Source organism: Gymnoscopelus braueri, assembly GCF_963280865.1.
Source record: "Gymnoscopelus braueri genome assembly, chromosome: 6".
NCBI classification, from domain to species: Eukaryota; Metazoa; Chordata; class Actinopteri; order Myctophiformes; family Myctophidae; genus Gymnoscopelus; species Gymnoscopelus braueri.
Window position 1 is genome coordinate 7717244 of NC_137607.1, and position 23228 is coordinate 7740471.

At 41.7% G+C, this 23228-nt stretch overlaps 2 protein-coding genes across 2 annotated transcripts; both read right to left on the reverse strand.

Annotated features, from left to right (window-relative positions):
* Window positions 1-416: 416 nt before the first annotated feature.
* Window positions 417-8865, reverse strand: LOC308086746 (flavin-containing monooxygenase 5-like; the record flags this gene model as incomplete). The annotated part of the gene is made up of 10 exons (XM_080430395.1): window positions 8731-8865; window positions 7814-8002; window positions 7230-7395; window positions 5723-5865; window positions 4906-5105; window positions 3522-3657; window positions 3149-3368; window positions 2293-2365; window positions 1441-1693; window positions 417-566 (listed from the first exon to the last, which is right to left on the reverse strand). The coding sequence occupies exons 1-10, from the start codon at window positions 8860-8862 to the stop codon at window positions 417-419; spliced, it is 1662 nt and encodes a 553-aa protein (XP_080286521.1). The 5' UTR covers window positions 8863-8865.
* Window positions 8866-17558: 8693 nt separating this feature from the next.
* On the reverse strand, window positions 17559-22393 carry plpp6 (phospholipid phosphatase 6). The gene is made up of 2 exons (XM_080431156.1): window positions 21622-22393; window positions 17559-18467 (listed from the first exon to the last, which is right to left on the reverse strand). Exons 1-2 carry the CDS (start codon window positions 22136-22138, stop codon window positions 18100-18102), a joined length of 885 nt encoding a protein of 294 aa, XP_080287282.1. The 5' UTR covers window positions 22139-22393; the 3' UTR covers window positions 17559-18099.
* Between the last annotated feature and the right edge of the window lie 835 nt (window positions 22394-23228).

The window sequence follows — 23228 nt, forward strand, 5'->3', positions numbered from 1 at the left end:
TGAAAAATACAGTTATAAGTTAAATATTGTGCTGCAAGAGTCAGTTTAGTTCTTTATATAAAATAGTGCCCAACATGTCGGTAGGCCCTTGTGAATTGAAATGTGATGAACGGCAGTCACTGACAAAGGTAATCAGTTATAGGCTGGAACCACAAATTGATTAACATATTCATTATAAGGATACCCAATAATCTTCATCCTCAATTACCATAACCTACATGGGAGGAATACTGAGAATAAAGCTTATTCTGGTTCATGAAGCCAAGTGAAAGACATAGTTCACTTAGGCTCCTAATGCAGACATTTATACAGAATAAGATGCATCATTGACGTTAATCCTGCAAGTAGGAGCCAATAACTTTGCACAGTGGTTTGTGAGTTGGCTCTTTCGTGTCGTCATAATGAGTGTAGTATGTTCAGACTGTCTGTGGACGGAGCTTGGCCAGGAGGGTGGGGAAGGTGGAGGGATCACGGGCATGAATGTAGTAGACAACGGCTCCTCCGGCCATGACCTTCAGGCTCAACTTGAACAGGCGGCCAGCGATGCACTTCTCAGGCTCTTCCACCTGGCAAGAGACGACAACATTTCAATTACAGAGTCCATTTATAAAGTTTCCTATAGGGAGCTTACTAGGGAAAAGGGGGTGTGTCAAGTATGGGCATCACTTCCTGTTGTTAGACAGTCAAATTCATTTTGAGGGATCCTTGTCAGTTAACATTAACATATATGTGGGAACAACCTGACAGAAATAAAAGCGTCACATTAGTCTGCGCCAAGATGTCCCTCCACACAGCTGAATCAAATCAATGATCAATCATAGCTTGCACTGTTTCTCAGAGAGGGGGTTCCGTGGGTCTTATTGCTAGTTGCAACCGTCCGTTTCTCTGACAGTGTACACATGGAACAAAAGTCCATTTATGGGTCAAGAGTTAAGGCGGTTACACACCGGCGAATATGCGCAAAATTCGGACTCGTTCTGAATAATTAAAAGACGCTTTTTTCGCCTCGCAAAACTGGTGTGGAAGCTTGCATTGACTTTATAAGGTTTTAAAAAAAACCATATTATTCGCATTAAAGAAATCGCCCCGGTGTGTAAGGACCTTTATGGGGGTCCATGCATACTGGGGTCCTTGAAATTTAAAGGTTTGAAAACCACTGACCAAATTGATTGGGGTCCGATTCCCCAAGGGCTCTATTTTCACTTTTCACGTGTCATTTGTGGAATGTCTTCCAAACGTTTACATTTATTATTTTGGAAAAGTTTAGAATTTGCTTAACGTATGAAAAACTTAATTATTTTCATCTGTATTTTTTTCAATCTTTCGAAAAATCGCGACCCACAAACACTTTCCGCGCCTACAAATTGGTCCTGACCCACTGTTTGGGAAACAGTGGATTAGAGGGGTAAACGGCATTATGAATAGGAATCAACTGCTCACCTTTCTTGTTTTCAGGGGCTGTAACATGCGGTCAAACTGCGTGAAGATGGCTCGGCGGGCTCCGTCCCAGCTCCCTGGTCCCATCACGCGGTACTGGTACATTGACACGGGCCCCCACAGGATCTTCTTAAACAGCGGATAGTCTGTGAAGAAGAGCCAGGGCAGGCTGGGCCGAGCGCCAATCTCACCAGCCAGGTCATCCATGTAGCTGACAAAATCCACTTGCAGGGGTGTCAGCTTGGATACATTGTAGCTGTGACGAGGCAAGATAAGAAAGTGAGTCTGATTGACTGATTCAATATACAGTAGAGCAGTGGTTCCCAAACTAGAGGTCGGGACCCCAAATTATTATCATTCTTTTTTTTGGGGGGGGGGGGGGCTTAGATCATTATCTTAATGTCCAACATAGTTTTCTCACTCAACAATAAAGAAACCAACATACAGCATAAGTGTATACAGGGTATCTGCACATTAAAATTTAATGACTTTTAAGACCTTTTTAATACCAAATAGTATGTAAGACAGAGGCAAACATTGTGAAAATAACCAATCTACAAGCTCACAAAACCTCACAGTGCGAGGTGGTAGTTCGACTATTTTCACAATATTTATCTGTGGAACCGAGTCAAACTAAATGTAATGCCTACAATTTAAGTGCGTGTCAGTGTGGTGGGTCCCCAGTTCAAAGATGATTATTTTTGGGGGGCCTAAAAAGTTTGGGAACCCTTTCAGTATTTTAGAAGATGCATAAGAATAATAAAACTATTGCTTCCCAGGAGGAAGTAGGTCAGTTTGAGCATCTTCACTTTATTGGTGGTTATGATATTAACGATGCAGATTAAGAGATCATACTTTTTGCCCATGTCCTCGGTGTCACCATCCACAGACTTTATCATGGCCTGGCTGGAAGGCAGCTTGTTGTACCCTGTGGAACAACAGACAGTAAACTGAGATAAATGTGGCAAAGTGGTATAGAAGTTTCTTCTCATAACTAAACTGAACCCTATGTCCAGCAATATTGACCACTTAGGTAGGGTAAGTGATTTACTGGTTAAAATAAGTGTTAAATAGCTCTATATTCTGATAGTACTCATTGCTATAGAGTGTTTGTTCAGAAAAAAAGGAGTCTCCCATGTCTCTCCAGCTCTTTATTAAACAGAAAATGCATTTTCAGTGCCCTCTCCTGATTGGCTTAAATTGTGTCATCTACCTGAAAATGTACATATATTCTGTTTACTAAAGAGCTGGGGAGACCCCTGTGACCGAACAAACGCTCTGTAGCAAAGATTACTATCAGAATATAGTACTTTAACCTTTTTAACCAAAAATAAAACAATACCAAAAAATATCACTTACCCTACCTTTAACTACTAAAATAATTGCTCTAGTCGTTTTTATTTTCACCTATGAGTATGACATGCCCAAAATTGGGAGTGGTTAAGACCTAAACATCAAACAAAAAGTACAGATCCTTGAGTTTGGTACATTATGTCCATTGTAAAAATGCTTCTTGGCAATGACTTTTATAGGGACACCAGTTTGAAAGTAGTTACAGTATTATGTGCCCTCTATTGCAAATCCCTGCCACTAATGCATAACAGTGACTGCCAATTATGATGTGTAAAACACAAGGTTTAGTACCGGTACTAAAAATGCATTAAATGTTATATACACACACAAGGGTATATGGAATGATTGGAATCCTCACCTTTGAAGACACGCGTGGCCCAGCGAGCCTGCATCTCAGCCTGAGGCATGATGGCTCCCAGGGCATGGATGAAGCCCACCACAGCCAGGGTAGGATGTTCCAGGGTGGGGGGGAACACATGCTTGTACAGACCCACACGATGACCAGATTTGCGCAGAACGCTTGAGGGCAGGAACGGGAAGCCGTAGTTGTATCCCGTGGCGAACACGATGGTATCCACCTAGAACACACACACGAGTTGAGGTGAAATTAGAGTTTTCAGCCACAAACTGATACGTATTCATACTTTACATCATGATGTGCAGGATCAGGGTCAATAAACTCAATCCAAACTCATATTGTGTTGATCTAGAAAGCAAAGCATTCTTCTGACCTTCTCGACGACACTGCCGTCCTCAAACACAACGGTAGAGCCCTGGATCTCCTTCACGTTTGGCTTGATGACCACGCTCCCAGACAGGATCTTCATGGGCAGGTCATCATTGATCACTGGGATCTGGCTGAACAGCCTGTTAGCAGTGGCAGTGAACGTGAACAACAACCCAACAGATTAACCAATAGCATTTAGACCTGAGGCCGATTCTAAAAATGCCTTCTAAATCCTGACCTAAGTTTTCTGAAAAAATTAATGTATGTTGGTATTATACTGTATATAGCAACAACTACACTCAGGTGTTCCCGGCTTGAAAAGGTAAAACATCATATTTGTGTTCCATGCAGTACATGGACATACAGGACTCTCACTGAAGAACGTTAGTTTCCAAACTTTTTCGTGTCAAGGACCCTCAAATTGATATACATTTGGCCGCGGATCCCCATCTGAAAATGTCAGATGCATTTCAAAAATGATTTCAAAAATAGCAGATGTACTGCTATTTTTGAATAGCCAACGTATAAATGGATACAGTGGTTAAAATTATTGTGACACTGCATTAACACATTTAGGTGGGGACCCACTGAAACCCCCCCCCCCCCCCAAGGACCCCCTTTCGAGAACCAATGCTGTAGAATGCACATTTACCAGACAGCAGACATGAGACTCGCAGCATAATATTTGGGTGTCGGTTGACATCAATAGAATAGGATAATGTGTAGATGAGTTGCACAGGGGTCCAACGCACCAGAATCAGAATCAGAATCAGTTTTATTGTCACATCACAGGTTTACAAGGTAAAGAAGTGGGTGAAATTCGTTTTTGTACATCGTTCCCATCGCAACGTTAATTTCCATAGAAAGAAGAGGGGGGGGGAGAAGAAGAGGGGTGGGGGGCAAGTGGGAGATCAAAACAAGAGAGCAACAGAAGGCCAGACAAGTTATCTACATATTTACAAAGTACCTGAGATAATAAAAAACTAAGGTGCCTGAGCATAGCAGCAATGTATGTATACTGTGCATGTTATACTTATACTGTGCATGATATACATATGGACGTTAAGGTGCTTAGAGAAAAAAGAGCACAATAAAAAAAAAAAAAAAAAAAGGCAGTGCGTTATACATGGGATTAAGGTGCAAAAGGTCAGTGCGTGTCCACCTAGGGTGGACTGACCCTAGTATAATCCGCAGTTAATCCAGAACAGCATACAATAAACCAAGATGCCATTTTATTTAGAGGGCGTTTGAACGCATTCCCAGTGTATAGACTCTATATACACAATAGGAATGCGTTCAAACGCGCTCTGAATAAGATGGCATCTGTACATCAAAAACACAGTCACGTCATTGTAACCTTACGTGATATAGAGAAACAGACATGTTACCTGTGTTTGGGCTTGAGGGCGTACATGGTGTGGTCGTACATGGCGTTGAGCATGCCCTCCCCTATGGTGTTGAGGATCCTCATGGGCAGCAGCTGGAACAGGATGTGGACGAAGCGCGTGTTGTACTTCATGTCCACCGGCAGGCCGTTGTCCGACACCTGGCGGATGACCCATGCACCTCGACGAGTGCTTACGTACATCTTCAGAGGCCGGAGAGAGGAGCAGAGAGAGATGGGCGGTTTATACCCATTAAGACCTGAGGCCGATTCTGCAAAATGCCTTCTAAATTTTTCTGAAAAACTGCATGTTGCTGCAGAGGCGCTCAAACCGTTTCATGTCAAGGACCCCCTTAATTATATGCATTTGGCCGCAGACCCCCCCCCCCCATCTTAAAATATCTTGTTCAAGGGACCTCCAGAAGCAAAGATTTGAGTTAAAAATAATTTATACAATTAATTAATTAAATTAAAAATAAAATTTAAAGTGATATTTTGACACACTCAAATCTTTGCTTCTGGAGGTCCCTGGAACAAGATATTTTAAGATGTTTGAGATTTTTTTCTCAAAAAAAGTGAAAATTTGCACAACTTTTCAAAAATATCAGCTCTACAAGCTCATAGCGCGGCACGAAAGGACCACTTAACATGGCAGTCGTCAAAAGGCTGCCACGTCAAGTGGTCAGATGGGTGGGCCGCGAACACTCTGAAGCTTTTCAAGTGGGCCCTGATCCAGAAAAGGTTGAGAACCACATATACAGCTCAGGTCAATCACACGTACATATGGAGAATAAACATATGAATGAAGATGAATTCCCAACCTCCTCTGCTACTCTGCTGCCTTCGACGGCAATGTCACCGCCGGAGTTGCCAATGCCGATGACCACCACTCTCTTCCCATGCATGTCCTCAGGCCCTTTGTAGTCCCAGCTGTGAAAATACTTCCCCTCAAAAGTCTCAATTCCTGCAACACATGCGCACACACACAGCAAGTCATTTTTTGAGGTACAAAGTGATGGATCCATTATGTCAAGTGGTTCTCAACCAGTGGTCTGGGGACCACCAGAGGTCCTGAGGGGGTTCCCTGCTAAATGATGGAGTTGGCAACCAAATGGACCCCTTATAGATCTTTAACATTTGAGAGTGTAAAATGAAACCGAAACATTTTACACTCTCAAGAGTTTTTTTTAAGAGATATTTCACTTTGAATTGCTAAAAAAAAATCCCATTCATTTCAATGGGGAAATGTATACTTTTAGCAAGAAACTCTGTTCCAACTCTACAACGTTCGGCCTACTTAGGACATATTGGCTACCATTAGAATTTTTGGAAATAATTTGTACTTTTAGAGATATTTCAAATTAAACATTTACATTACTTCATTATAGTCAGGGGATATTAGCAGAAAGATTTCCAATCTTGGAATAAATTCCTTACCAAAAAAAATCTTCACCAATGTGTTTGTAAAGGTGTCTAGTAACACATCTCACAAAGACTGAAATTCAGTCCCCCTAGGAGAATTTTTGACAGCTGCTGAAAGTTTGGGTACCCACCATTTCCCTGCATTTCCATGCAGGGCAAAAAAAAACAATTTTTAATTCTGTTTTAAGTAGCATGTGAGGGGTCAAACTAGGGTGTTTTTATGATTCTGAATCCATTGCAAGCATTTGTTTTGCACCAAAACCACTCCTTGGGCTAAAAATGGCCCAATCTCAATGGGCTTTTTACACAAAAAGTATACCTGGACAAGGATGGCTATGGCCGTTTTTAGCCCAAAAAAATGCTTGCAATGGATTCAGAATCATAAAAACACCCTAGTTTGACCCCTCACATGCTACTTAAAACAGAATTAAAAATTGATTTTTTTTTGCCCTGCATGGAAATGCAGGGAAATGGTGGGTACCCAAACTTTCAGCAGCTGTCAAAAATTCTCCTAGGGGGACTGAATTTCAGTCTTTGTGAGATGTGTTACTAGACACCTTTACAAACACATTGGTGAAGATTTTTTTTGGTAAGGAATTTATTCCAAGATTGGAAATCTTTCTGCTAATATCCCCTGACTATTAAATAATTGTTATTTTCATCAACGTTTGCCTCTCCTGGCAATGGATGGTACCACATCAATACAGCATGGAATTGTGGACAAAATCGTATCCAACGATATGAAAAATAAAGAATATTCTAAGTCTTGGGTCTGAGAGGCTAAATCTCATCGGTCCGTGGGCTCAAATGGCGAATAAATAATGGACCTTGATATGAAAAGGTTTGAAAACCACTGCATCATGTGATATCACTAACAGTCAAGATAAAGACATCTGTTCTGTTCACCTGGGAAGTCTTTCAGTGGTAGATGAGGGTAGGTGTAATGGCCGGCACAGCAGATGACCGCGTCAAAGACATGCCTCTCCTCCTGTCCGTCCTTGTTCTCGGTCACCACCTCCCACTGACCAGTGCGAGCATAGTCTGACCTTTGTTTGACGCTTTTCACTGAGGTCTGATATGGAAACAAAAAGTTCAATAGGTCATTTTGATATCCATTGCTGTAAGTAGCAGTTGAGTCACCTTAAACAACTATTGTGACACAAATTATACACTGTAGGAGGAGACATAATATTGCAGATCTAAAGCCTATTTTATACATATCGTCTCTGTCGGGTGGAAACGTCATATTTCCAACAGTGTTACTTTTCAGGATTAAAAAAATGGCAAAAAGTTGCAGATCTACAATCTCGAGACGCGTCGCGTCATGTCGTGTTTCGAGCTTGCGGATCTGCTACTTTTGATGCTTTTGTGTGAAGCTGTAATATGATCAAGTAGGGCGATAATTTATGAAAATACACAAAAAGTTAGAATATGGAGAGCTTTCTGCCCGACATCGACGATTTGGCATGTGGGTCTGGTCTCATGGTTACCTGGTAGCGGATGTGCTGCAGCAGTTTGAAGTGCTCTGCATACATCCTGAAGTATTTCAGGATTTTAGAATGGTGCATGTAGTTTGGGTATTCGGCAGGGATGGGAAAGTCACTGAAACACATCATCTCCTTAGAGATGTTGATGGTCAGGGAGCGGTAGATACTGGCTCTCTCAGGCTCCGACACTTCCTGGAGAAGAACAGTTTTCGGTCAATGATCTCCTCCATTTTATATTAGGCTAAGATAGTAGGCCTGTCAAGTACTTTTCAAAGCAACAAAGTGGTTAGAAAATGAAAATAAATTAAATATATAAAAGCTTATAAAGCATTAAAAAGGATAAACAATATAACATTTGCCAATTAAAAAAGAATCATGAAGCCATTCTGAAAACATGCATTTCATGATTTGTTTTTAAATTGCATGTACATGGTGGAGAAAATGAAGAATGCTGAGTGCATTTGCTGTACTGTTGGCTCTACAGTGTATAGTGCAGTGGTTCTCAAACTTTTTCATGTCAAGGACCCCCCAAATTGATATACATTTGTCCACGGACCCCCATCTGAAAATATTTTGAGGCAGGGACCCCCAGAAGAGAAGATTTGTGTTGCAAATACAAAATGTTCAAAAGAATTTCACGATTTTTCAAAAATGTTCAAAAATAGCAGATCTACAAGGTCGCAGTGCGGCACGAAGTGACGCGCTGTGAGCTTGTATATCCGCTATTTTTGAATAGCCAACTTATAAATGGATAAAGTGGTTAACTACTTTTCCTGGGGACCCCTTGGAACCACCCCAAGGACCCCTGGGGGTCCCCGGACCCCACTTTGAGAACCAATGGTATAGTGCATTGTAGAGCCAACCCCCACATGCTATGGTTATGCAGATAGGCAATAGAGACACTCCCTCATAAGCCTTGCCTTGAACTTCCACAGTCCGCCCATGTCGTCACTGCTTTCAAAGCAGGTGGGCACCATGCCCTCATCCAGACAAGCCTTCATGCTGGAGAGGCCAGAGGGGCCTGCCCCAATCACTGCCACTCTGTGTACCATGTTGGAACTGTCTGGAGGTGAGCTGCAACAGAAACACAAAACAGCTACCAGGCAAATTTGCCCATTTTGGTAGAAATAAGAAAATAGTGTCCAAGCATAAATCTGAGATGAAGGCTTTCAATACAAAATGTGTTTGCTAGCCGTGCATTGCCAATATTCAACATGGTGTGGTTCTGTGCAGCAGTTATTTTTAGAGTTGCATCTCTGAACAATAGCTTTCAGAAAGGAATACAAGATTATGTGTTTCCACACAACCACAGTTGCCCGTTTCCTACGGGAAACATTGTCGCACAGTACATTCCTCGACCCCACCCCCACATGCTACAGAGTTAATCTCAGATCCACTTCATGGTGTATTCACCAGGGAAGTATTCGTTGTTTTTTGCCATTTTTATTAGGAAGAAAACCCGGACTGGATCCAGATATTCAAATAGTAAAATTAACAGGAAGCACAGGAAGTTAGCATTTTATAATATTAAAAAAATGTTAAAAACAGTACTGGTTTGGTGATGATCTATATTGTCTGAATCAGCTTTGTTTGTGTACAGGCTAAAAGAGTGACTTTGAGAGACGTTTTACCGTACAATGAGGAGCATATTTTGAATCATCAATTTCTAATCAATGGAGCAAATATTTTTGATTTCTTGACCACCTTTTGGAGTTACATCATGGCAGGGTAACCAACTACACAACCCGAACCTCTACCAAAGTGGTCTTGCCCTTTAAGTAAAAATACTCCCCTTACAAGCAAGTCCTACATGAAAAGTCCTAGTAAAAGTTATTAGCAGTAAGTAAAGTAGAAGTAAAAACTCAAAAGTGCAAGCCTGCAAGGCATAATGGTGTTAAATTCCACGTGAAGACAACATACAAATTGTTTAGCCTATATCAAACAGATGATGGTGATTAGTAATCAGAGTACAAATTGTAGTGGTGTTGAAATTTCAGAACCAGTGCATCAAAAAGGCAATACACAATACAAAATGGAGCAGCTGCTAAGTTAAATAAGGAGAATGACAATTCAACCAGCTTGTTGTCATGGGGTTAGACAAAAGCAAAGAGTATTCCTGTAGAAGACTGATCATATTGGGTGTTATGTGTCAATAATATTCCCATGTATCAGAAGAGTTAGGTCCACATACTACAGTAGATGTACACAATGGGGACAACTGTTGATCGTGTGATATTAAATGACACCTATTGTCCTGGAGGAAACGGGCCACAACACTGTGCAACAAAAAAAACTTCCATGAGGAAATGTCATTAGCTTGATAGCCCCACTTAAAACCTTATCTAAACCACTCTGGCATTCAACAGTGCAGTACAAAGCACTGCAGGAAAAATAGACAAGATAAGACTGTATAAAACAGAATTAATTAATTAAGGCTGATTATGCATTGGAAGATTTCTAATGCTCTGACTTTTATAACATGAAAGTTCAACATTTTGTTCAACACTTTCAAATCATCATCTATCATCAGTCCACAGAGTAAAACAACCCTTACCTTGATCTAGCTGCTCAGATCTGTGTGTCTCTCAAGTGGGATGAGCCTCAGGCCTCAGCCAGGTGCTGCCTTTTATACAGTGTGATTGGGCCAATTCACCTACTGTTTTTTTAAATCATCTCAATAAGGTCAAGACTGGTGTTTATTCAGGCTACGGGTCTTTTATTGATCAAAGTACAAGACTGGTGTTTATTCAGGCTACGGGTCTTTTATTGATCAAAGTACAATTACAGTCTGTCCTCACATTATTGCAGGTGACAGACTGGTCATGAATGACACTACTGACACGATTACCTAAATTTTACCTACATGGGTTTCAGATCCCTGACATGAAGTTGTCATCCCCCCGATGACAAATTTCTACCACATGCAACCAGTTTGGAACCCTTCAAACCCTTTCATTACTAAATGAAGCTTGTCCTGATCATGCATAAAGTCATTTGTCAGGTACCAACAATGATTAACATCAGACATTTGGCCTTTTCAAACAGCTTTAGTAGGAAACATGCCTCGTATTTAGTATCTATACAGGGAAGACAAACATTACTCGCTGGGGAGTCTCATGTTACAAACCGGTTCATTTCTATTAAGGGGACACAAATTCCTAGCCTGGTAAAACTAACATTTTCCTTGTCAGAAAGGGAGTTTTTAGTTCAGCTAATTCATGACTAAGCACTTTGGTTCAACGCTGTTGTTTTAAATGTGCTTTATAAAGAAAGTGGATCGGATTAGATTGGATGACCTTGAAGCCAAGTATGAATACATGCAGTAACTGCGGTCCCCAACAGAGCATCCCATTTGAAGGTCTTTGATGGAAATTGTAATTAGATTACAAAAATTACATACATGTGTGCATTTACTATCCCCACCAGTTGCAGTACTATGGCGGTGGTACATAAATCCTGCATACTTCCTACAACAAGCACATGAATTTCAATGGTTAAATATGAAACATCTGCCGGGGCTACCCAGTTACAAATCATCCATGCATCCCCTTCCATTGTTTCAGTTTCATAAACCGAGGTCTCAAGAAACAGTATCAGGGTTGTAGTTATTCACTTGATTTGAAGAAGAAACAAGACCAACTAGAAAAAGTGCTCCTCGAAGCACAGGTCTCCGCCAGGTCAGGTAGGTTATTGTGGGCCAGCAATGTTCGGAATTCGCCAATCAGGATGGAATATGAAAAATTGGACGTATCCGTGTTGATCACTTGACTATAGAGATAATGTGTACAGATTTGCGTGATGTTTGGACACAATGTTTAGGAGTAGTATTAAAAAAAATGTTTAAAGGGTGGCATTTGTTCCTCAACGTAGTGCAAATGTGTGTGCAAAGTTTCACCACAATCGGACACTGCGTTCATGTTTGCGGCATTTTGTTCAAAATGGGCCACTCCTGCAAACTTTAAATGTCAATCTTAGCCAATCGGGATGGAATATGAAAAATCAAACAGATCCGTCTTGATCACATGACTATCATGTGTACTGATCTGCGTGAAATTTGGATAAAATCTGAAGGAGTAATATCAAAAAATGAGTTTTACATAAATTGGCCTCCTGGTGGCACTATAAAATGCTGATGTGAAAAATGCAGGGCAAAAGGTTTTTCCTTGGCCTCTAGGGAATGCACATACAAAGTTGTATGCAGATCAGTGCAGTTATAGGTAAAAACTCGAATCGTTATAGCGCCACCATGAGGCTGATTTGAACATTTTCAAGTGGCATTTCTTCCTCGGCCTAGTGGGAATGTGCGTGCAAAATGTCACGCTGTGGTCATGACTGTCTCCGCCAGGCCGAAAGGCATGGCGAGAGAGTATGTTTTCGCCCCTGTCCGTCCGTGTGTCCGTCCGTGTGTCCGTGTGTCCTGTCTGTGTGTTAGCAGCTAATCTCTGGCACCGTTGGCCCGGTCGCTCCGAAACTGTGCACACACACTCCCTGGATGCCAATTCAGAACCTCTGCCCCACATTTTTCACATGGGCCTGTTATAGCGCCACCTGGAGGCCGATGTGTGCAAAACCCATTTTTCCCTATTACTCCTACAGCTTTTAACTAAACGTCATGCAAATCGGTACACAGTATCTCTATAGTCATGTGATCAACCCGGATCTGTTCAATTTCCCATATTCCATCCTCATTGGCTAAGGTTGGCTTCCAAAGTTTGCAGGATTGGTGAGTTTTGAACAAACTGCCTCAAATCATGAACGCAGCTTGCCATTTCCATAAAATTGCACACGCACATTCCCACTAGGCCGAGGAAGAAATGCCACTTAAAACTTTTCAAATCAGCCTCATGGTGGCGCTATAACAGGCCGATTTGCATTTTTAACTATAACTGCACCGATCTGCGTGAAACTTTGCACGCACACTCCCTAGAAGCCAAGGAAAAACATCTGCACTGCATTTTTCACATCTGCTTTTTACAGCGCCACCAGGAGGCCGACTTATGTCAAATACATTTTTGGATATTAATCCTTCAGATTTTATCCAAACATCACGCAAATCGGTACACAGTATCTCTATAGTCATGTGATCAAGACGCATCTGTCCGATATTTCATATTCCATCCTGATTGGCAAAGGTTGGCTTCCAAAGTTTGCAGGATTGGTCCGTTTTGAACAAAATGTCTCAAATCATGAACGCGGCGTGCGATTTCCCTGAAAGTTTGCACGCACATTCCCACTAGGCCGCGGAAGAAATGCCACCCTCTTCACATTGCCCTGTTATAGCGCCACCAGCAGGTCTACTTTAGCAAAACACATGTTTGGAACAAAATGCCTCAAATCATGAATGCATGCACATTCCCACTAGGCCGAGGAAGAAATGCCACCCTTTTCACATTGGCCAATTATAGCGCCACCAGGAGGCCACAATAACCTACCTGACCTGGCGGAGACCTGTGCTCCGAGGAGCACTTTTTCTAGTTTGTTCATGATTTTCTCTGCCATGCTTACAACAGCATACAGAAATATAAACTTTGAACTTCACGTGCATGAGGGAAGGCATTTGGAAATTCAAGATGTTCACAACCTGCATTCTTGAGTAACCTAACCGTGCTCTTGCTTTGGAAAATTGCAAAGTACAGTACAGTATGATATTTTGCAATGTTACCTTGCAGCTGCAATCTATCAACCTGGATTAACAGGAAGTGGACCATGGTACAGTCTAAAGACATGGATTATTTTAAACCCAATGTAGAAGCCATTTCACGTTTTTTGTCTGTTTGTTATTATTTGGTATTATTAGTATTAGTTTGGTATTGGTTTATTCGTTTATTATTTGGGCACCCAGGGCACGCCACTCCAGGGCTTTATATGGACAGGTGAGGAGGGAAGGGCATGCACCTGGGTGGACAAATGGTTTTTACCAGTGCCAGAGAGAGAACAATGCCAGGATAAGCTGTTTGTACTTGCACATTGGGATCAGTAAATGCAAACAAAAATTCAAGTTGTTGTGGACAATACATTCTTTCGCCCGCGTACTAAACAAATCTCAAGGTGCATCAGTGGGTTTCATTGACGTTTGAATCAAGCCGACGAAACGCCAGTACACCCGACATAGTCCATATTTTATGGTATTGATAGAATAACACAAGATAAAACACAGTACCACATTTGCTTCCATTTAATTTTATTGAGAAAGAAATATACATACAGTGCAGTCATTATGGCATAGGTAAATCTCCCCAATTCACATTAAACACCTGCCACCACCACTATCAACCCCAAATAACATTTCACAATACATTCAAATGACTACATAGGGGGGTGTGTGTGTGTGTATGTGTGTGTGTACCACACAATAAAATATCTCAGGTTAAGGACTATATCACAAAAAACACAATAACAACTTATAGTATACAGCTGGTGGGCCACTACAGCATAGTAAAGTCATGTGATGAAGCAGTGGGCCGCTTTGGACAATCAAATATTTGTGGAATGTATGTAAAATCTGAAGACAGCTACTGAGAGGTGGCAGAACAGGAGAATGCATGTTTCCTTATTGCACAATCATGGAAAATGTAAATCTAGGCCAACAGTAGGAGGGGCCATTGGTCAGTTATTGCAGAAAGTAGGTAAAGCATGAAAGAGTGCAATAAAATAGTAGGCCTAGTGGACCAATGTACCAAAGAACAGTCTCTTCAATTATCAGTCTCTCACAAACTGTACACTGAAGCTCGAATTCAAAACCTGTTCTGGACAGCTTGAGATTTTTTTTTAACCACTTAGGCCCTATTTTATACTTTGTTGTACAACAGTGTCACACAACACAGTGAAAATAGACTATTTACAAGCTCACAATGCATCGTGTTGTGAGCTTGTACTGTACTGCTATTTTAGGCATTTTCAAAACACAATTATAGGTGAACATTTTCACCTATATTTCATGCCCAAGGACACCAGGTTGAAAGTCACCTTTAAAGTGAACATATGTCACCTTGCACACACGCAAGGACAGGAGTCAGTGCAAATGGCCTGCTTGTCCATTTTGAAATCAATATGGAAGTAGGTGACCTCTTCATAAACACAAATATACTTCCGTGAAAGACTGTGTTGAAATCTGTCGCTCAATAAAAATAATTACTCAAAGAAATGGTCAATGCACATTAACACAACACTATGCAGCACTACGTATCAAGAATCAACTTTATTGTCACATCACAGGTTTACAGATGTAAAGAAGTGGGTGAAATTAGTTTTTTTTGCGCAAGCTCCACTTAGTTGTTCTTCAAAAAGGGAGAAGGAAAAAAAGGGGTGACATATGTAATCTGCTTTACAATGAAAGATTTCCTCTGATTTATTTTAAAGGTTTTTTTCAGCACTACGATAAAAATTACACCATTTCAGGGTGAAAATGGGGCATTGATCCGATTTTCTCAGTTTGAATGTACTACAATTTTCTCTCCAACATTTGCAGGTCAAACATTTTTCACATCCAACATAAGTTTGGGGGTTGTCAATAAGTAGTCAGTATTGTGATATTTGTTTTTCATTTAATCCTATTGCCTATGTAACTTGCCATCCCAATATAAAACATTGGGATAAAACATACATGTTGCCTTCCCATGCTGCAGCATTTACATCCATTTTCTTTTAATAACCAATTAACCCTCATATTGAGCCATCATAATATAAGCCACGGTATTTTAGCAAACAAGTTCAATTTCATTGTGCAACAGGTGTCTCCCAACATACTGTAGTGTAGTATCTCTAGGTACAGGTGGAGATAACAGGTGGGATACATTATGGTGGAAGATTAAATGTTATACCCTCAGATATGCTGTGGATTCCACCCTGAAAGAAGGACCTCAGGTGATCCGGTGCTATCATGAGAAAAATGTGCCCAATGTCCAGATACATTCTTCAAGATGCTGCAACAGCGGCATACTGCGACAGTTCTTCCATTCTTGAACTGCATCTACATGTGACATAACAATCCTGGCAGAGCTCAGGAGGATGCAGCTTAGTGGGATCTTTCTTTCCTGGGTAATGCAGATGGTAGCAGATATCGTACTGACCTGACAGAACAGTAGAATAACATACCTGAAGTCAGATCTTTTACCGTTATTCCCCTAGACCGGAGGCCGATTCTAAAAATGCCTTCTAAATCCTAAAGCTTTTCTGAAAAACTTATGCTGCTATATACGGGTATATAGCTAAAGTCTAAAATTACATCGATGCTTTCCCAGATTGAATGGGTTAAAATCATGCTTATTTTAAATAATATTTCACTTTGGCAGGTAAAACATTTCAGTTGTCTAACACTCGTCTCAGCATGTCTGGTAATCATCTATTAATTAAAATTATATATTAACAATATAACCTGGATTTCCATTCACCATTGTTTTGATAATTGCAAAAAGAGCTATATTAATTGTCTTAACTCGGTGTGTGTGAGTGGTGTCATGACAGCTACTCAAGGACAGCACCCAATATTGGCTGGCCAGCTGCCCATTCACCCACATAGGGATGTGCAGGCCAAAAAACAACAAATGTTAAACCCAAAGCTAATGAAACGTCATCTTAACTTAAGATAAAAAGCGTGTGGTGACATGTCCCAAACACCCACACAGTGGGCTGACAGCCTCTGTGACAAAGCTGTGGTCATCAGTTACATTGGTGTCACTCCTAGAAACCTTAATGATGGTAAAAATATACTAGCATTCAGCCGCATAATATGACATACACATACACATGCACACACGTGCATATATTGATCCACATGTGTAAGTGTAAAAAAAAAAAATTGCTCTCAGAAATAGCAAAAGATGCAACACAGAGGTAGAGACCTGGCCAGATGCAGGTCACAAAATATTAGAACATCAACACAAAACGTCCCAATATTAACACCCAGACATTTTCAGACGGACAGACGGACTCACAGGACTGAAAACATAATCCATTAGCACAGGGATAATAAATTATTGCAAGTATCAAGTGACATGGAGTTATAGGTCAGTTCAACCTCACAGGAACTTCGTGCACATTATTGTCCTACAACTTTATCTGCGAGCACAAAGAGAACATTTCTTGTCCGGTAGAAAACGACAAGGCTATAAAACTCTGCCGTCCTATTTCCCATCAATGATTGATAATCCTTGGCGCTACCACAAGATGTTAAGTCACAAATCAAACAGCTTGGCGTCCTTACTCGCCCTCGATGCAAGCTAGGTACTACTACTATCATGACGCAAAGCGATCAATGAGTGGTAATTACGTACATAGAACAAGATTTCTACAAATGAATAATCCAAGAATATTGCCATAGAATTATTGTCCAAGGAGTTGAGAAACAATATTGCTAAATGAAACAGTACAAAGTCTCTGTCTTGACCACCCCACACACACATGCACATTTAGTCATAGGTACTACATGAAAGAATGCTACCTTAATTTCTAACATCTTCAACGATTTATGTGCAACTATTTCACAGTGGTACAGGGTTGACTGGTGCAAACAAAGCCCTGTTTTATGAAACGGACAATAACTGGGGGTTAACCATCAATCAAGTAAACAAACCTAAAAATATATTTCAAGTTTATATCAGAGTGTCCTGCACACACTCTGTTGAATGACTTGCAGTATGAATGAATTAACATCCAAGATAGGAATGATCACTGTTGGATGCATTAGAAATAGAAAATTCTATTCTACCCCCCCCCCCCCCCCCCACCCCACCCAGGAAACCACATACAGTATATTAAATATACATTCATTAGAGAGGAATGTAAAAGAATAGAATTAGTGGTTGAGTGGTGTTGAGTGGTTTGAACCACATGTGAGCCCCCATTTTGTTTCTTTTTCATCCCGTGTTCTCTCTCAACACATACTTGTTGGTGACAGGTGGGTAAAGAGAGAGAGGGTGGGGCGTTATTGGAGTTTATTCTCACTATCTTTGGTCAAGTAAGGTCAAGTAAGTTGTTTGTATGCATTATTGGAAGAAAGCATAGATTTTCATATAAAAGGAACAGTGCCTTAAGTTCTTCCATTTGACCCCATTGAAACCCTTGGAACGTTTAAATTGAATGTGTATTAATCGACGGTAAACTACTATGGTTGGGATTCTGGTCTTTATCATTTTTCAAGTTCAATCCCAACCATTCCAGTTTCCCGTGTTATTTATGGACAATTGGAAGAAAGGTTACATTTTCATAGAAATGGAACAATGCCTTTAAACCTCACACACCATCGCTGACCACATCACCTCCTACTCCTCCTCCTCCTCCAGTCCCTCCTCTCAGGCCAGAGGCACCAGCAGTCCTTGCAGGCTTTGGGGTGAGAGCCAGAGCAGCTCCACCAGGTTGTACTGGCAGTAGCCCATCCAGAACCCGAACAGCACATCGGTCACGTTGTGCCGCCCCAGCAGCACGCGGCTCAGCCCGACCAGCGCGGCCCACAGCAGAACCAGGACGCGCAGCGGGGCGGCCAGCACCAGGTGCGCCAGGACGAAGCGGCCGCACATGGCGGCGCGCGTGGCGTGACCCGACGGGAAGGAGTAGCGGTCCACGGAGAAGGTGGCGAACATGTCCATGCGGTTATGGGTCGGTCGGCGCCGACGTACCACCGCCTTCACGATGCCCACCAACACCAGGTCCAATAACAGGGCTAGGCGGGGGAGGGAGGGGGAGAGACAGAAGAAGAGTTAAACGGAAATCGCTACGAGCAAACAGAGTGTCAGGAAGTAAGAGTCCATTACGATCGGTGGCAACAAACAATATAATCAAAGCATGGAATGACACCAGTGACCAGACGTCTGCACGGTACAGACATACTGCTATAAACTCCATACACAAACAGCCATAGGCAAACAGATATGAGTCTGATTAAATACGTAATTAGAGGTAAAAGAGGTAAGCTGGGGACATATGGTACTGTCTGTAGCCATTTTCCATGACAGTAACAGCCTGGGCTTATCAACTTTTATTATTTTCTTTAGTCGGTGACTATAAAAAGATTGCTTTAATAAGCAGGGCCTGTCACTCATGTCTCTTTGATTGGGATTATATCAGCAGTCATGTGAGAGATGAAGAAGTCCTTTTATCACTGAGGTCACGGTGACATTATGCTACATTAAAGGAGCACTTCACCAATGTTCAACCTTGTAAGATGGCACTATTTCTGTCTATTCACTTTGTGTCTCAGAGGTGGGCTGTGGACTGTTCAGAGAGGCAGAGGTAGGCAGGATTTTGATCATTTCAAAGTTGTTAAAATATTTTATTGATACAAGAACAATGAACTTCTATTTCAGTCTAATAACTTTCCAGGAAGAGTAAGGCTGTAGTTTCTATTAGTTTGGAATCGCCATTGATGACGTCATTGGTAGGCAGGTTTATGAACTGTCCACAGGCCACCAATGAGATGCAAAGTGTGAGTGAGTTAGATGAAATGATGCCATCTTTAATGAGCATTAGTGAGGACCAATTATATAAAGATAAGGTTTAAAATGGGTGAAGTTCTCATTTAGAAATAAGTGTTTAACAGAGGATATGCAAAATATCCCATGTCTGTGTCAGCCGGACACAATCACAGAGGAACACAGGATACCTCTTGTAGCACCTCTTGGACCAACCCCCCCGGACAATGACCACAAAGTACAATCTGTGTGCTGATAGGGACATATTTCTCAACTCTATTACACTATGTTCACACTTGCAGCCTAAATCAGATCTTTGGCCTATCCAAATTGCAATCAGATTGTTTTCTTTAAAGTCTTAACAGCAAAAGAAGAAAAGAAAAAGAGAAGAAAAACCTCACATGGAAACACAATTTTGCTAATCATATTCCTTAACCTTGTTCATAAAACCAACTCCAATCAAATTTGGGCTGCCAGTCTGAACAAGTGACTCAATGAGGCATGACATTGATTTATGTGATTCATGTACAATAAATACCATACATCATTGCTCACATCATTAGAATAATATTTTATATTATTTGTACATTTGTACAATGTCTACCTGTAAGCTACCTGTACCCCCCCCCCCTCCCCTCTCTGCAAGGGATTCCCTCTATGTGGTCTTGTTTTCTTGGCATTCTATGTTCTGCACACAGAGGAGCAGTGTTCTGTCTGCAGGCTACAGTGCTTATGGTTGGCTGGTAGACTCCCTGTGAGTGGGTAGGTATCAGACAATGCGGCAGTACACAGTTTGGATAACAGTACAGGAATATGCATTAGAGTGAGTGTGCTGTGCATTTAGGAGAGGAACTGAGATGACACCAGATTAGGGCTGCATAATTAATGGTAAAAAAATAAGAAAAAGTCAAAAGATTTTATGTTTCACTATTATGTCATCATGAAACTTGGCAATTAATTAACATCTTATTTGGTCAGCTTGTTGCACCTTGCCCGACCTCATCTCCTCACCATTACAAAAGGGGTGAAATACCAGAACACTGTACAACTCATCTCTCATTACATACCATATATGACCTAAGACATGACACCAGCCAGAAGCACAGTGAGCAACAAAGACATAAGAAATTGATTTACAAACATTTTTAACACCAAAAGCCATCAATGCCAATAATAGCATAGTAATTAAGCGAACATAATGTTAATCGTGCAGTCATACAGTACATCTGATAATCTGCCTTAATCTGTCAATTCAATTAATAGTTAGTTGAAGAGCTGACATCAGAGACCACAGTCTGGTTTACTGGCAGTAATATCATATACAGTTCAGAATTCAGACACACTGACTGTACACATAAATAAACAATATACAGTAGCCTACTATATGCTTACATTGTGCATTTACTGTAGGTACGGAACTGAATAAGTAGAAGATGTGCATTTTCCATCAACCTTTACATTTGTTGAGTGGAATGAGAATGGCAAAGATGGTTGGAAATACTTATGTAACTAGGATGCAGAAAGCAGAGGGGGAACTGGGAATGCAGTGTGATGATGGCAGAACGAATGACAGATGACATCTACAGGTGGAAGACAGCAATTACTGCCGGGCACATATGACAGGAGGCGAGGCGATGCGTGCGCTTTGAATGGATGTGGGGAGGAGAGGACCTGACAACTCAATAGGCCTGTCACAATTATTACATGATCGCAATTATTTGAGATTATCGCAATTGTTCTATATAATCGTTTCCATATGTTGAAACATTTTCATACATTTTCAAACGTTTCCAAAAAATAGCAGGAATAGCAGATCTACAAGCTTTGAGTAGTTGTACTCATTATGTTCCAATGTGCAATGCCAAAAACACAATCATTAATCGCAATTAATCGTCAACTTAAATGTGTAATCAAAGCTTATGGGTGGCACGCCAAACATGATGGCAAGGAGGGGAGGGTTGAAGGGGTGGGGTAGTGGCTACTGTGTGGGTGTGATGACAGAACTACTTCATTCATATCGGTGGGGCTACCTACTAGTACCTACCGCATCGTATCTGCAAACACATGTCATGCAACAATGCAAAACATGAAGCATGGTTTATGTCAGCTGAGCCCTCAGCCATAACGGGAATGATCGATCAGTACATAGTGCTGCACGATTAATCGAAAAAAGATCGTGATCTCGATTCAGACACCTATGCAATCTCGATTTTCACTTTTTTCGCTTTTTTTTTTGCTTAATATTTTTATATTTACAAAAGAATTGTGTGAGAATCGTGTGAGAATCGTGATCTCAATTCTTATGGAGGAAAATCGTGATTCTCATTTTAGCAAGAATCGTGCAGCCCTAGTACATGATCAACACATATATAATTAAAACTCAACGTATAAGGCTACTCTGCTTACCCATTAAAAGATTGAGAATAACCTCTTGGCCGGCGGCGGTGTCACTCTTATACAGACAGTACGCGGTGCCCACCAGCCACGGGACGCCGTGTCCCGAGATCTCTACGAGCTTCATCAGCGGGCGGACGCTGCCCCACGACGAGTCCTCCTGCGCGCACACGCCCAGCCGCTTGGAGAGCCACAGGTCTATGGCGAGCAGCGAGCTCAGCGCGATGCCCGCGAACGAGGGGTTGAGCCGCATGCAGTCCTCCTCGGGCATCGAGCCCGTGGACGAGCCGGAGCCCCGGCGCCGCGTGGGGCTCTCCGAGGCCCGGAGGCGGGCGGCCGCGGTGGCCGCGGTGGCCGGGTCCGATCCGCCCTGGCGCTGCTGCTGGAGGAGGTGCGGCGGCGGCGACGGCGGGGCGGATCGGTTCAGGGACATGAAGTCGTAGCGGCCGTTGTTGCTGCTGCTCGGGCTTCCAGAGCCCGATCCTCCCCCTCCGCTGCGCACGGTGCTCTTTGCTTTGGGAGACGGCATTTTTTTTGGCTTCTCCTTTTTGTTTTTGTTTGTTATTTACAGTTTAAAGTATGATCCGACTGCACACGACCGTGTACAGGTGTTCTGCAGTGCTGTTCGCGATGGGTGTCCTCTTTTTCTTTATATTATTTATTTATTTCATCGCTTTTTACACTTGACAATTCCTTTCACGTCCATACGATGCACTGTCAATGGAAGGAGCAACACTTTGCAGATTCGCCATGTTTGTTGTTCTGATCGCAAAGCATTCTGGGAAATGGAGTATTACAACGTGACGTGGATTTCAACGCCACAGAGCTAGGGTTGGTTGCTGTTGCTTTGCAAAGATTAAGGACAAATGAAATAAACAAATGAAATAAACAAATGAAATAAATAAAAAGTCCAGTGTGTAGTCATGTTGAAATATCTTGCACGATTATTTTTTTTTATTTTTTTTGTGTGTGGCCAAAAATAATAATACTGTCAAACTAGCTCTGGTCCAGAACTCTGGAAATTCCCATGGACTGAAATTCCACTACTGTCAGTACTGTGCGAGGTCTCCAACTTTAGTAAAAGAATAAAGGAAACTATTTCGCTACTCATCGAAACAAAGGCTTTTTTGTGTTGTTGAAGGACTATTCTCCACGGTGGTAAATGTCTCAGCATCCCACCTTCTCTGTAGAATACACTTTTTGGACAGAAAATTAAATATGTCCTCCAGACGGAAATTATTGTATTTACTCACCTGCGCCCTCTACAAATTTGGTCAATAGTAATTTATATTGACCAGGTCGGTAGAGGGCGCAGGTGAGTATTTAAAATAATTTCCGTCTGGTGGACATTTTTCATTTTCTGCCCCAAAACACTGTATTATAGAGAGAAGTAGCTCCACAGCGGAGGGAGAGGTTCCGTAGGGGCTAAGAGAGAAGATGGGGTCCTGAAACGTTTCCCACCATGGAGAATAGTCTTTCAACAACACAAAACGGCCATTGTTTCGATAAGTAGCGAAACAGTTTCCTTTATTTTTTACTAAAGTTGGAGACCTCGCACAGTAGTCAGGACCAGAGCCCAGAGCTAGTGTCAAACCAACCAACTCTATCAGTGTCTCTAC